This window comes from Cyprinodon variegatus, unplaced genomic scaffold (assembly GCF_000732505.1).
Source record: "Cyprinodon variegatus isolate N-32 unplaced genomic scaffold, C_variegatus-1.0 Scaffold1151, whole genome shotgun sequence".
NCBI lineage: Eukaryota > Metazoa > Chordata > Actinopteri > Cyprinodontiformes > Cyprinodontidae > Cyprinodon > Cyprinodon variegatus.
The window spans coordinates 61,091-77,547 of NW_015151604.1; the positions used below are offsets into that span (position 1 = coordinate 61,091).

Here is a 16,457-nt window from a genome sequence, read left to right on the forward strand (position 1 = left end):
GGGAAAAATAAAACATGTTTGTTACAGTATATTTGTGTGTTCTGAGTATAAAAACAATATTCTAAAATATTTTACAACGCACTTATGTATTTAATGTCTGTAGTAAGTGTAACACTGAACAAAAAGTCATTATGATGAATGGAGAATGGTGTTTTACACTGAGCACATCAGTGTTTAAATGCTTTTTTTAATTGTCTGTTCATATGATAGTTTGTGTGTCATCTGAACACAAAATGGCCTTTTGTGAAGAGATAAAACTGTTTTGAATGTAAAGTTTCATTTTGCAGGAGAATTGAAGGGTTTTGCCCATTGTGTGTGTGTTTGTTGGATTTGTGTGTAGAGTTCTGAGAATACGAGGCATGTTTTCAGAAATGTGTGTAAACAATCCAGAAAAACTGTAACAGCCTAGTTAGTTCATCACAGCAGATAGAGGCAGTAGCACCTCTGGTCAAATGGCTACTAGTTCAACTAAAGGGTTTTCAGCCGTTAATTGAAAAACGGATGAAAAAAATTTGTCCGTATTTCAGATGGAATAAAAAATGTATATTATTGTTCTTAACAACATAAATGAATGGCAATGACAGGTTATTTGTTCAATCTGCTCCTTTTATGTGTATTGTTATAAGCTGCTCAGAACGGTCTGTAGAAGCCCATCGGTCAAGCTCCAGCCTTTTTCTTCTGTATTATATCAGTCCTCTATCATTAAGAACTCTGACTGGTTGTCATGGTTGTGGTTTGTGGGGGGCGCAGCTTTCAGGAGACAAGGCATGGAAAGCCGAAAGACCTTGATTAAAAAAAGGCTGAATAAGGAGGATATTAGTGCTTTGTCTGCCCAATCTGAGGGGGATTTTACTGTTCAAACAACAAAAACCTGCTCTAGGTGGCTCATTGTTAATATTTCTTATTTAATTATATTGGACATTTAACTCTGAATATAAGATACAATAAGCAAATATGGCCTGTTTCCTCTTTAAAAATAAATATATGGGAAATATGGCACCTTTACAACTCAAAATCTTTGTTAATTACCTCTGAACAGATGAGTAGAGCCGCATGTTTAACATCCATTAGGAAAAGCTGCAAAAGTTGCTAAAAAACGTTGCTAGGACAATCAGCCCTCTAACTCGAAACAAGAATACAAATGGAAAAAAACAAAAGTTAAAGATAAACCATAATCTACACAAATTTAGTAGAGAAACATAAATACAAACAGAAACGTCTAAAATTTTTGTATTATTTTTTATTTTCTAAAGTTCTTTTGAGTTCATATTTTGTAGCACTCAGAGATGTGACATGACTTAGATTGGGTTTTAAATGACTCATTGTGCTGTTTTTCCATTCTATTACTACATTAACTTTTTATCAATCTTTCTTAATTATTTATACCGAGAGTTTTTTGTACCTGCTGGACTTCTAGTTTCATTTATTTGTTATTACTCTATGTTTTTGCCAGTAGGTATCCTCCATCACTTTTGCCTTTACCTGTACCGTAATCCTTAATTTTACACTTATCTTATTTTATTTTAATTTATTCTTACCCTTATCTTATTTGATTCCTATGTCTTATTTGTACTTAAAATCCTATTTTTTCTCTCTTCTGTAAACGGTTGCACTGCAAGAAAGAATTTCCTGCAGGGGATTAATAAAGTAAATTGGATTCTGATTCGGATCCACCTGATAATTGCCCATAGTAAACATAGAATTTAAAATCTATTATCTATTTTTCTGTCAATCCATATTTGCTGTTTTTACTTTAAACTTTTGTTGAAAGAGGTGACATTTAGATGCTCGTTCTTGTATAAAAACCATCAGCATATTATCTGCATTAGGAACATTTATCATTAACATAAACAAACAGAAATCTGTCAGATAAATAAGATTTAAACCAGTCTAGTGCTGTTCCCTTAATTCCTACAAAATATACAAGTTTTTCTAAAAGAATATCATGATCAACTGTATCAAATACAGCGCTGAGATCTTACAGGAAAAGTACACACTGAGAATATCATTAGTGACTTTAACCAGAGGTGTTTCAGTGCTATGATGAGCTCTAAAACCCGATTTAAACTCTTCAAAAAGTTAATTAAGCTGTAAGTGGTCACACTTGTATGGATACTACCTTCTCAAGAATTTTAAATAAGGAAGGAAGATTGGATATAGGTCTATAATCGACCAAGTCATCTGGGTCAAGAGACAGTTTCTAAAGAAAAGGTTTCATTACAGCAGCCTTTGGTACATACTGTATCCTTGTAACAGAGATAGAGTAATCACATCTAAACTGGAGGAGGAGATCAAAAGGAATACTTCCTTAAATAAGCTGGTTGGAATTGGATCGAACATCCAAGTTGAAGGCTTTGATGAAGAGAATAGTTTAGATTCTATGACTACCTCAGATGCTGCCTCACCTTCCAGAGATAACCAATTGTAGTTAGATGAGTGCTATTGATCTTATTCTTAATAAGATCAATCTTATTTTTTAAAGAATCCCATAAAAACATTACTGCTAAGAGCAGGTTGGAGGGACGGTTCAACAGAGCTATGGCTCTGGGTGAGGCAACTGTATTTAAAAAATAATCTGGGATTAATCTTATGATCCTCTATTAATGAAGAGAAATATGTGGCTCTTGCTTTATGAAGGATCATTTTATACAGCAGTTGACTGTTTATAAGGTTTTCTTTTGTTTTAATGGGGACACGTTTTACGCAATACGCAGGAAACTAGTAAACCCTTTATTAAAATAATTTTGTGAAGTAGAATACATAAAAATGTTTGCCTGCCACCTGCAGTATCGTTCAGTAACAAAGAGATGAAAAGGGAAAAATATTCTTTAAAATGTATTACTGCATTATCTGATAATGATCTACTAAAGTGAAACTTTAGTAGATCATTATCAGATAATAATTATAATTATTATTATCATTATTTAGCATTAAGTGCTACATTTACCATATCACCTACTATCATGACCTAAATAAATACGGTTAATATGATTAAAGTCTCCCTTTTATATCATAATGGTTGTAAAATAGCACATTACAAAACATAAAATATTCAGAAAAAGCATTTATTGGAAGAGCAATCAAACCAAAACTAAAGAAATCAATTAATCAAATAATCGCTTGAAGCAGAAAAGGAAAAAAAAGTAAATATTAGAAGTTTCTGCCACTATGTTTAAACATATTTTGTAGCTTTGTATTTGAGATTTTGATGGATATTTCACATGTTGACATGTTTGTAAAAAGTAATATATTTTTGTGTTTCAATGCAGATTATTCATAATCATGTGTTAGTAAAATTATTTGGAGTTAATCTCTATGAAAACGGAACTGTGTCCTGATTGTTACTCCAGCCAATCCTTTTAAATGACGTGTGTGTGTGTTTTAGCATGTAAGGATCATATTCCAGGAATGCTTCACGGAGCCCAACCTTAATCCAAAGCAAAGAAGGAAACTCTTCAGACGTGTTTTTTACGTCCTCCAGCAGCAGCAACGGCGGCCTGGTGTGGTCCTTTTCATGGATTCTAAAGGGAAAACTGGGAAACTGTTTCTTCAGCCACACAAATCCAACCAAGTGAGTAGATCTTTACTTTACTATAAATGTGAATTTTTCCTAGTAATCAAGTGTTAATCCTAATTGAAGTAGTAGTAAAAAAAATAGGCAGACGATCAGAATGTTGATGTTAAATGGATGGTTTTAACCTCTGAGTCTCATTCTGTCCAGTTTAAGAAGCGCAGTAGAAGTTTCTATAAATTTGTTGGTGGAGTTTAAATGAGACTTGGGGAATCCAAACAGGCAAGTTGAAACAGAGCAAAGTTTCCTCCCAGCACATTCCTAGCAGGCTTCAGAGTCACCCAGGAACTAAAGGTTGCAGGATTCAGAAGGAACAGAGAAACTCCTCTGCTGTGACTCTGTGTGTGTTTGGTACATACCTGACACAGATGGGATCTGACTCATGTTTACCTTGGTTTCACACATGGGAGGGCTGAAACCGCCTCTGCAGACCTGTTCAGGTGTGACGGAATAAAAGGAAGCGTGTCGTCCTGATGACGTGTTTCTGTTCCACTTGAACATCAAGCAAAACGTCTGTTTCTTCAGTTGTCATCGTCTTTGACTACTTTTTAACCTTATGTTTTGTTTCAGAAATGGAAACCAGTGTGGGTGTCTCTGTTCCCGCCCAGCAGCAACGGAGTGGGTCGACTAGAGATCAGGGACATGGGAGGTAAGGTTAATGTCTTCATGAAAAATATCTACCTGCAATAAGATGTACATTTTAAGACTTTCTTAGGATTGTAGAAATAAGTATTTAGAAATTGATTAAAAAATATCAGTAATCTGGTATAAAACAGTCAGCTCTGCTACGTTTATTTTTTCCTAAGACCTGACAATGTTTTAGGGATTTCTGAGACCTGATAGCTTTTTTCGGATAACCTTATTTCTCTGAGACTGTAGGATGTCCTAAAATGTACACCACACTGCAGAGCTCTGATGGTTCACCAGAAGCCCTTTTTTAGCAGCACCAAGCAGAATTCAGTAGTTCACTTTTTTTTAAGTGGTCTCTGTGGCTTCAAGGACACTATCAATGTGTCCTTATCTTATCAGAAGCAAGCAAACACATTTACTGGAGCTGTTTTACTCCTGGTAAATTAACTCCTGCTGCTTAGCTGTACCTGTGAGGCTCTGATTGCTAGAGTGCTGGAAATAAAAATCAGAGCCCAGCTTCAAGACGATTCTCAAGTGTTTACTCATCAGCAGGTGAAAGATTATTAAAAAGCCACTTAAAAAAAAAGGGGTCACACTTTTTCTTTAGGTGTGCCTCCTTTTGGAGCTGTGGTTCCATTAGAAAACAAACAATCAGGTATATAAAGAGAATGAAATGTTCAAATTCACAAGGCTTTGTTGATAGACAATGATTTGGACTCTTCTAGTAAACAATTCATGTGAACCGTTCAGATAGCTCCCTGGTTCTGACCCCAAAAGACTCAGATACTGCTGGAGGTGTTCAGCAGAACACCACAACCGAGCTCCAGCATCTATAAACAAAGGTGTTGATGGCAGCAGCACAGATGATATTTCTCTGCAGGATGGAGTCACAGCCAAACAAAAACAGACCAAGCTACTATGAGAAAAAGCAGAGGGAGCATAACATTAGAGACTGAACTAACACATTCTGCACAGTGGGATAGAAGGGAGTAGAATGAAGCAGAATGATGAAAAAGGGGTCCCCATGTCATCCAGAAGATGAATCCTATAGCAGCATAACTATAGAGATAGCCTAGGATAACCTGATCCGCTCTAAGGAGATTGAGAGCCAAGTGCTCTGTTAGGAACATAAGGAACAATCATATCTCTGATATAAGATGGAGCTCGGCCATTTAAGGCTGTATATGTGAGAAGAAGGATTTTAAATATTAGTCTTGATTTAACAGGAAACCAATGAAGAGAAGCCAGGATAGGAGAGATATGATCTCTCTTTTTAATTTTTCATCAGAACTCTGGCTGCAGCATTTTGGATCAGCTGAAGGCTTTTAACTACGTTTTGTGGACTTCCTGATAGTAAAGAATTACAATAGTCCAGCCTTGAAGTAACAAATGCATGGACTAGTTTCTCAGCATGGACAGGATATTTCTTTCTTTTTTTTTTTATTGGACAGGATATTTCAAATTTTTTGCAATATTACGCAGATGAGATAAGGAAATTCTGCTTTAGCTTCCTGCTTTCAGAAGCAGAAAGTTAAGAGTCGTCCAGCTTTTTATGTCTTCAAGACATGCCTGTAATCTAGGTAATGGATTATCTTCATCTGGATTTATAGACAGATATAGTTGAGTATCATCAGCATAACAGTGGAAATAACTCTACCGATTGGGAGCACATATATAGTAAATAGAATTGACCCTAGCACTGATCCCTGTGGTACTTCACAGGTAACCTTTGAGCAAGAGGAAGTTTTGTCATTAACATGAACAAACTAAAATCGATCAGATAGATAAGATTTAAACCAGTCTAGTGCTGTTCATTTAATTCCTACAGAATATTCAAGTTTTTCTAAAAGAATATTATGATCAACTTGAGATCAGATAATGGACCAGAGCTGTTTCGGTTCTTTGATAAGCTCTAAAGCTAGACTGAAGCTCTTCAAAAAGTTAATTATGGTGTAAGTGATCGCACACTTGTTTGGGAACTATTTTCTCAAGAGTTTTAGATAAGAAAGGAAAATTGGATATAGGCCTATAATCAACCAAGTCATCTGGGTCAAGAGACAGTTTCTTAAGTAAAGTTTTAATTACAGCAAACTTAAAAGCCTTTGGCACCTATTCCTGTAACAGAGATAGATTAATCACATCTAAAATAAAGGACGAGATCATAGGGAATACTTCCTTAAATAACCTGGTTGGAATTGGATCTACCATACAAGTTGAAGGCTTAAATGAAGGCAATAGTTTTGCTAAATCTGAAAGTTAAACTTTATCAAAGTAGTATAAACCAGGTTCAGATTCTATGGCTCCCTCAGATTCTGCCTCAGTTTTCAAAGATAAACAACTCATAGTTAGAGGAGTGCTTATCTTTAATAAGATCAATCTTATTTATAAAGAATCCCATAAAATCATTACTGCTAAGAGCAGGTGGAATGGATGGTTCAACAGAGCTATGGCTCTGGGTAAGTTTGGCATCTGTAGGCTGATGATGGTGTCTGCTTGCTGTTAATGGAGGTTCTTTGGGCTGATGGTGGTGGTTCTGCTTGCTGTTGGACTGCATTCTACGTTTTGGTGAAAAGTATCTGTTCTTGCACTGATCTACTTTCAGATTCAGAGAGGAATGGGTGGTAGTTTTACTTCCAGCCTTAGAAAGTGAAGAAGGCCAGAAATGGTTTTATGCTGAGGTGATGATGGGATAGATGGGGAATCTATTACTAATTTAAAGAGGACTTCAAGTGAGAATTAAAGAAAAGGATACGTGGGGAAGTTCTTCTCCTCAGCCTCAGAAATGCTCTCGTTGATCCCACAAAGTGAGGAATTGTAACATCTTGAAGCTAAAAGACTGACGCGATTGGAGCATGGGGAGATTGCAGAATCATGTTGTGTCACAAATAATCATGGAGTAAGAGCCCACTGGTGGATGCAGGGTGGTGTTTGAGTGGGGGTGGTGGTGGTGGGACAAGCAGCAGCAGAACACGAGCTTTGGATCTGACATCCTAAATAGAGCCGCACATGGTGACAGCGTTATGTAAGCTCTGATGAATGATGCATATCTTCTCTGAGTGATCTGTGTGAGCTCACATTCAGTCAAGAGCCTCATTTTCTAATCATCCAAGCAACAGAAAGTAGGACACAGAGCAGATTAATGATAATATGGGGAGACAAATGAGAGGAAGAGGACACATGAAGGAGAAAGATGGATCAGTTAGGGAGGTTCAAAGCTTTGGGTTTTGATTTTAGGGTGTCTTCTGTCTGACTGATGACCTCATGTTGATGGTCTGACTGCTAAAAGTGACTCTGAGGCTGTTAGCTGGGGAACCTTTTGATTCATTAACAAATTATTTGGTCTAAAATATTTCAAAAGTATTTAAAACCAAGAGAACATGCATGTGAAGCTAAGTTCAGTTAATGTTTAACTAAAAAGTATTTTAATAATTGATCACAGGGGAGGAATTAGGTTTTCAGGAGATTTTTCAAGGAAAATGTTTTATCAGAATTGAAGCTAAGTTTAAATAATAAACTAACAGTTGTCCTAATAACTGCCACTGAGGATTCACACAGGAAAATGTAGCCCTCTGGTGGTTCATTTGTATCATTACATGGTTTTACATATGCACATAATGCTGAAATGTAATTTCTTAGCTTTATCATGAAACTATGAATGCGAAACATTTGTTCATCGTTGTTGTAAGGGTTTGTTACTATGAACCACAACTTGAAGTGAAGTTCAACCTTTCTTTATGTTTGAGCTGTTTTCATAAATATGTCTCATCAAATAATAATATCATAATCAAAATCAATATTAATATCAAAATCATCCATGATTAACTTTAATGAAACTCGGCCTCCTCTACCAGATTTCACAGAATTTGCATTGAAAGGCTGTTTGGTGGCGATGTTTCTCTCCTCAAGGCCCCATACAAGCTGGCCTTGACCCCAGCACAACAAGTTAGAACAAAAATCAGACAATCTGCAACATCATGTTGGAGACAGACAGAGATGGGAAGTAACAAAGTACAAATACTTCCTTACTGTACTTAACTACATTTTTCTGATATTTTCACTTTACTTTACTCCTCTTTTTTATGGGGACTTTTTACTTCTACTCCTTACATTTTTACACAAATATCTGCACTTTCTACTCCTTACATTTTAAAAAATTGGCTCGTTACTTTAGTTTTGAATCCTTTCAATGGAGTTACCGTTATTATTTTTCACGTCATCAATACCAAATTCAATCTACCGTAATTGGATGGGAATCTACGTTGCATTTGATGTACCACTACAAGATGAATCGACAGATTCGGCGGTATTCATTCGCGGCAAATCATTGCAGCTTGGTGGCGGTGGCGTTAGCATAGTAGCATGGACGACGAGATGATTGAAAATGAACACAACGGAGATCTAGTCCTATTGGCAGACATCCATTTAAAATGTAGGCAACGACATAAAAAAAGTGGTTTCTACTTTTACTTTTATACTTTAAGTAAATTTACAAGCCTGTACTTTGTTACTTTTACTTGAGTAAAGAAGTTTAATCAGTACTTCCACTTTTACCAGAGTATTTTTTAACACAAGTATCTGTACTTTTACTCAAGTACGGAAAGTGAGTACTTTTGCCATCTCTGGAGACAGACATGTAAAATCTAACTGATTGTGAATCAGAATGGCTGCAGATGAGTATATCCTATAGACACATCTTTGAAAAATGGACTGAATTTTTTTTAAAATTCAGCTCTTAGAAAGTATAGCAGAAGGTTTTCATAAAAAGGTGACATGCTGTTATTTAACCACAGCCAAGTTATTTTAATACATTGATTATCTTCGGCCATTTATAGATATTTTTTAAATTGTTTTCATGCTTTGTAGCATTTTAGATAGAAAACCAGCTTGTTGGATTTTAAGTTTTTAGAATCCTTTTGAACATTTCCTTAAAGCTGCAGGACAATCTCTGACCTGTCAGGATGACTAGTCTGTCCTCTGAGGGTGTTCTGCCTCTGTCCTGCAGGAGGCGGCGATTATCCTGGGTTCCGCAGACACCAGCAGTTTCATGGAGACAAGAGGACTAAGGTGGTCCTACTGTCAGAGCTGATCACTGTCCTCAGGTTGCCCCCCAATGCTGAGGCCTGCCCCATGGTTGGTTCCTCAGCCTGATCCATCAGGTTCCCTCAGCTCTGGTCTGTACAAGCAGCCTGTAACCGTGACTCTCTTTGTGCAGGAGAACATGTCAGCGTTTTGTGTGGAGACCCAAGACAGAACACTGGTGTTCGCTACCCTCAAAGACGACTGTGCGGAGTGGGTGGACAAGCTGTGTCAGAGCACCTTCCAGGTATCTTCAAAGCTGACTGCCCTGCTGAACTGGAGAGTTCATCAGATGATCATTGGTTCTATATTGTCTTCAGGGCGCTTCAAATTGACATTTATTAAAACACCCCTAATATAAATGAAAAGTTCAATAACAGTAATGATAAATTTTAAAAAAGGAAACTTATGTTTAACAGTTATGATTGTACTAGCTGTCAATCAGTTTATTTCAGATGCATCAAAAGCAGCATGAAGGCTTTTTATTGTCTTCACAACATTCCTAACAAACAAATTTTGCTGACTGGTACAATTGGGAAATATTTGAATGTAGACAATATTCCTCAGTGCCGTGATTAATATATATATTAATCTTATTTTCATCTATTTTGAACCTCTGTGGTTATGAATATTACTGCACAGATCTACTTATATCTCTGTATTCATTAGAACTGAGACTTTGGTTTCATCTGATTCTCTCCAGCTTTCAGTTTCTCAGAACTTCACTTCATTTACTTCTGTTCTTCATTTTGTTGTGTTTTCATTTAATCCTCTGATGACCTTCAAGTGTCTCAGAGTTATTTTCCTTAACCAAATTTCCACTCAGGTGATTGTGCCCCTCTTCCATACGAAATCTCTGTTTATGGTAAGACTATAGTGAAAGTTGCCTTTTTTTGTCTCACAGAGAGAAAAAACTTCAGGGACCAGTCAAGTCCACATGGAGGAAAACCAGATTTATGCCTCTGCACATGAAGGTGAACCTTTATTTTTATTACAGATCCACTCTTTAAATCTGTAAGAGAAACGTTTATTTCAATGGAGATGCATAAATCAGGTTATAGAAAAACAGCCAGAGTTCTGGTTTTGTAAAAACAAAAATCCTGCAAGTTTCTCAGTATTATTAGAACTCACAGTTTGATGTTTACCAAACTGATCGGGTTGAGAGATGGACTCACTCTGGCATTTCCGATACCTAAATAGATCACAGCCCTCTTTCTCTTCCTTTTGCCGAGCAAAGACCTCTAATGTTCTTTGTGCTTTATTGATAAAACCAGATGGTAAATGGAGTGAAGCATTACAGATTATAACCATTTCCCCCCAAACACATTTTTACATCAATACACAAAGGTAGACAACATCAACAGGCCAACCCATCCTGTCCACCATCAAGTTCTGGATGTAGTNAGTGTTGTTCAGCATGGGGGTGAGTAGAAAATGAAGGCTAATCATGTTTTGGGTGTACTATTCCTTTAATGGGGGAGCATTGTTTGAATTGTTGATAATTTTATTAGATGCAGAATGTCAGCGCTGTCTTACAAATATACCACCATTTAATGGGAAATAAGAGGATTTGTCACCATCCTTACACCAAAGGAATAATCCAAAAATGTCTCACTTAATGTATTAGTATGTTTTTAACTAAGATGGAAAACCACAACCTTGTGAAGACATTTTATCATTTAGTTAGATCATACCAGAAAAAGGCACTCGCCCTTCCATTTTGTTGACATGAACTTTCTCCACTCATCTGCAGCCCCTCAGTTCTGGGTTGGGCTACAGAAAAGTGATGCAGCAATGCGATGTGGTCTGCAAGGCTCCTACTGGCTGCAGGTGGAAGAGCAGTCGCTACTACTGAGAAGTACGAAAGAGAAGGAGGTTGTTATGGAGTGGCCGTATGAACTACTGCGGCGATATGGAAATGATAAGGTACCGATGTCATTTGTTGACATATAAAGGGGGGGAAACAGGAAGTAATTTGTCCATGTTCTCATGGCTCTGTATTCGCACCAGGTGACCTTCACCATCGAAGCAGGGCGCCGCTGTGAATCCGGGCCTGGAACTTTCATATTCAAGACCCAGCAGGCTGACAACATCTTCTCCTTGATTAAGAGTAACATCAAACGGAAAACTGCAACTTCTACTTCTGGACACCAAATCCAAGACGTTGAGCAGGATGCTGTTACCAACATTCAAGCATGTTCCCCTCTTCCCAAAATCCCTGACCTAACCAACATGGCGGCCATCATGGAAAACAAACTCAGAGTGCAGGACAGGAAATCTCCCGTGTTTGATGACATCCCAAAGAGTCGAGACGATTCAGTCTGTCCGGCAGAAGGTCTTCCTGCTCCGATCACCTTGATGCCTCTCCCATCGGTTCCTACACACAACGATACCAGCGGACATAAACCCGACAGCCAATCAGACGCTATATATGCTGATCCGAAAGACTGCATCCCATCTATTATAGTACCCATACAAACCAGAGCTCACTACATCGACCCGGCGAGTGTACTTCCTCTGAAACCACCATTTGCAAAAGAACCTGTCGACACCGTTCCTACCACATTAGAATCAGATCCAAAACCTAATACAGATTTGCTGGATTCAGTTTACTCAGAGGTTTACGATAAACTCAGTCCAGACAAAAACAAACAACCCACTCTACAGAATCCAGCAAAAACATCAGACGAACCCATTTACTCCCAGCCGGATAGCACAACTCCATCAGAGGGCCAAGACACTGAACCCAATCCTGACCAGTTTGCACATCTTTACGCTCAGGTTTGCAAAGCAGCGACTTTAAGCAAAAACTCGGAGTCTGTCACCACATCAGCTTCTTCCTCATCCACCATGAGTTCAACCAAGTTCAGAGAGGATCCTCTGGATGATGTCATCTATGAAAACCTGGGCATCATTTAAATCAGCTCCTTACTGGAACCAATAAGACTTTCTTTACTTTTTTAGATTTTTCTTACTTTAATTCGTTCCTTTGTGAAAAGTATTTGAAATATTTTTATTCTGTTGTTTAAACTGTGATATGAATATAAATCAGGATACAACCTGGATAATTATGATAATTTTACAACATTAAACATTTGCATTTTTACAACAGTTATGACCGCATAGACTGGGCTTCACTTTGTGTAGTTACTCATTTAATTTACCTTCTTACCTTCTTTTCTTTGATTTCACGCTGCTCCAACATTAAACATTAAAGAACATTTATCTCTGAAATAATTCATTAAAACTGGGTTTTCCAACAGATCTCTATATCTGTTCCATAAAAAAAACCTAAAAACATTTAAGAACTTTAAACTGAACGAAAACTGTTTCATTCAAACACTGAGTTTCTGAATTTAAATGATTGTGGTAAAAATAACCTTTTCCTTCCTCTGACCAAAAAGAACAAATATTTTTAAGGAGTTTCATCTACAATGCTACTGCAGAAATTGATTATTTTTAACAGAGTGGTCCTTTATCGGTCTCATTCTTCACTTAAACTGCTTCATTATCTCATAGCCCAAATGACAACCCCAACATACTCTGCAAGCAAAAGCATCAATTCTTTTAAAAAAGGGTGGAGTGTTTAAACTTATATAGTTTTATAGAGATCCTGGCAGGAGATTAAACAACCCTTCGGTACCAGATGATTATTTTTGTGTGGCAACCAGATGTTTATGTAACTGAATCATTTTTAGGGATGTTTTGTTTGACCCCACTGTATTTAAACTCAGAACTTTATTCCGCTGTGTCAGGTTTGTGTCATTTGAGTCCTTTATTCCTCAGCTCTATGACACAACAGGGGTTCTAGAGCAAATACATTAGAAGGAGGCTGGGATGGGGCAATAGTTAACTTTTTTTTGTTTTAATTTTGTATGGGGGCATGAACAAAGAATGAAACCAAAAACAAGAAAAAGCTTATGCATTAATATAGTGTATGAAGTAAGCCATAGAGCCAAAGGGCCACTTGGAGCTCTAGAGCTGCAGGTTGAGCCACTGATTGAGATGAAAACAGAGATTTAAAGCTGAGAGTGCAACACATTGTTTTCTAAATTAATTAATTGTCTAAATTAAAGCTATTAAACCACAGCTAATCTGTATCATCAAGAGAAATAATATTAGGTTCCCAGTACAGCGGTCATAGTGGGGGCCAGGATCAAATCAACACTGGCCCCAGTTGCCCCCATTCTAGATTTCAGGGGACACGGAAACCAGGTGAGTCTCATCAACTGAAAGCGGCTGAGCTCCACACTCTCTTCTCCACTGCTGGGGGTCTGTCTTTAGGTCCAGCTCTGACCTGTTTCAGGTTGAAAGGCAGAGGGTGTTCTGCAGAAGCAGGATTTGTTCACCTTTTGTGATTTACTGGAAAGAGGAAGGAAATCTCCTTTCACAACATAGATTTCACTTGATGGAGACATCAAGGACATTTTCTGTGCAAACTTGCTGATCCGACTGAGTGCAGATCTTACGTCTTTTCTCCAGAACTAACTGAAGACCTTATTTACCCGAAGACAAGATCTACTGTCACTGAAAGGTTTCATAGTGGAGAGGAACAGCCATGAGTTTACCTGCACCGCTGAGGGGACTTACTGTCATCCTGCTCTGCTTGTCAGGTACAGTATGACCACATTTATTATTACACAGAATCTGTGCAATATAATCACTTAATCTAATTATATATCAGAATCAAAGGGTCATGTTGATAAGCAAAAGTTAAACTCAACTTAAGTAAAACTAAAGTTTATGTCTATAGCTACCCTGTATATCTGGCACAGAAAGAATTATAATCCCACAGGGCTACAGAATCATGTATAAAGTAGAGGCATATTATTTATTAAAGTGTACAAAGTGGCTAAAATTGTAAACTTTAATGGGAGTAAAGTTGTAGTGCCAGAGTAGCTTGCTCTTATTATATAAAATGATGAACTCAAACATTTCATTTATAGAGCTACAACATAGTCTTTTAAAGATTTGGTGATGATGAATTGGCCCTTATATAAATAGGCTTGATGCCCCTCCTGTAGAGGTTAATTAGTTTTTATAAGGAAGGCTTTCATCAGAGATAAACAATGTCCCTTAAGGAAGGCAACAATAGCAGAGGGCCACATCGGACCACAAACTTAATAAAAGTGCTGTTTTATGTGGTTGTTTATTAAAGTAAAATATGTGGCAGTAATGTCAAATACTTCCTGGTTAAATGCAGGTAAAGCAGCTGTACTCTCCTTTACTAGACAAGAACACATTAGGAGCAATGATTCCTTCTAGGTGCAGATTCCCTTGTGGTTGTGGTTAAAGTTGCTGCAATTTATGTGCTATTGATTTGAGTTGTTCCTTTTTTTTGGGACCCCAATATTCTCTGTAATCTCAGATGTTATTGTATACTTTTTGTTCCCTAAACTTCTCTGTGATCTCTGGTGTTCTCAGATTTTTCTCTGGTGTTCTATCTTATCTGGTCTTGTCCAATTTTCACTGATTAATCCGGAGTTCTTTGATGTTCTATAACATTCTTCATATTCTTCTGAGTTCTCTAAAGTTTTGTATTCTTAGATGTTAGATTCATAAATGTTCTCTTTGATTTTTCTCTGGAACTATCTGATATTTTCCTTGTGATGAAATATCATTTGTGTTTATCCGCTTTCACTGATTCTCTTTGATGTTTAACTGTATTCTATGGTGTTCTTTGATATTCTCTTATGTTCCCTCTTATTCTCTAGTATTCTTATTGTTTTAAGATGTACCGGTATGTTCTCTTATGTTCTCCTACCTACAGTATGTTCTTAGACATTCCCTGATCCTCCTTGTGATTTGAAAAGTTCTATATGATATCTGATGTTCTCCAGGTTAGAGATGCCTGCCATGCTCTCTAAGATCTCTACCTGTATGTTCTCTGTGTTGCCAGATGTTCATGACTGTTTTGTGATTTTTAATGTTCATTGATTCTCTTTGAGGTTTTATATTATATGGTCTGTGATTGCCAATGTTCTCTGATGTTTCCCTTTCTTCTCTCTGTTCCAGAGGTTCAGAATAGCGTCGCCTTGCAGGTGAACTACACTCAGACAGAAATATGTGCTTTGGAATCAGGATCAGTGGAAATAAGCTGTACCTACATCAAAAAAACAACAATAATCAAACGTTTAGTTAAAAACACTATGTGGTCCATTAAAAGCAATGAAGGTACTCCAGTTGACCTGATATCAGACCCAGATTACAGAGGACGTACTCAGTATCTCTGTCATCCAACTGGCTGCTCTCTGAGAATTACAGACTTGAGAGTCAGTATCAGTTCACCATTAAGACAAACAATGGTAGAAGTTATACTAGTTCACCCGGAGTCTCTCTGTCTGTCACAGGTAACATGAAACAGATAAGATTGTTTTGAATGCATGTTACTGCATGAAGGACTTTTCCTTTTCATCTGGTTTCCAGCTCTCCAGGTAAAGGTCAGGAAGTTGGAGTACACAAACAGTTACTGCAGGGTGGAGCTAAGATGTCAAAGCAGCTGTCAGCCTAAACATCAGTCCTATATCTGGATCAAAAATGGACAGGAAATCTTGAGAGAAACATCTTCCTCAGTTTTTGTCTCGGTTTATCCTGCAGACAAATATTCCTGTGCTCTGGAAGGATACAAGGAGTTTCCCTCTCCATCAGTCTGTGAGTTCTTCCTCCAACATTCAGCCTAAAGCTTCAGGATATAAATCAGCTACATACCAGACCTCTGCTATAAATAAAAGTTTGCCCCAAATTATCTTTATTAAAAGTGAGATTATATTAAAATCAATTCCAGTGTAAAAACTCAAATCGATGGAATTATTAAAAAATCAGATGTGTACATGTTTTCTCCTGCAGATGCTCCTCAGCTTCCATCTGTGTCAATCAGTCCCTCTGGTGAGATAGTGGAGAACAGAAAAGTGATTCTGACCTGCAGCAGTGATGCTAACCCAGCAGCTAACTACTCTTGGTACAAGGAAGATAAACAAAAACCAGTTAGTAATGAATCACAGCTCATCTTCAGCTCCATCCAGGCCTCTGACACTGGAAAGTATCACTGTGTGGCTGCAAATCCACTTGGGAGGAAAAGGTGTCAACAAAAACATATAAATGTGAAATGTGAGTTAAACCTAATTCATTCCATTCCATCCCATCCATCCATCCATCCATCCATCCATCCATCCATCCATCC

At 37.5% G+C, this 16,457-nt stretch overlaps 1 protein-coding gene across 3 annotated transcripts in view; it reads left to right on the forward strand.

The window, feature by feature from the left end:
* LOC107101781 (docking protein 1-like) overlaps positions 1-12,388 on the forward strand; it is a 21,812-nt gene extending 9,424 nt beyond the window's left edge. The window contains exons 2-8 of one of the 3 annotated variants that reach the window (XM_015400828.1): positions 3,386-3,571; positions 4,142-4,220; positions 9,204-9,331; positions 9,414-9,524; positions 10,182-10,251; positions 11,031-11,203; positions 11,288-12,388. In XM_015400828.1, the coding sequence (XP_015256314.1) occupies positions 3,386-3,571; positions 4,142-4,220; positions 9,204-9,331; positions 9,414-9,524; positions 10,182-10,251; positions 11,031-11,203; positions 11,288-12,196 (1,656 nt within the window). In that variant the 3' untranslated portion in view covers positions 12,197-12,388. The other 2 variants (XM_015400829.1, XM_015400830.1) reach the window with 2 other exon arrangements.
* The last annotated feature ends 4,069 nt before the right edge of the window (positions 12,389-16,457 follow it).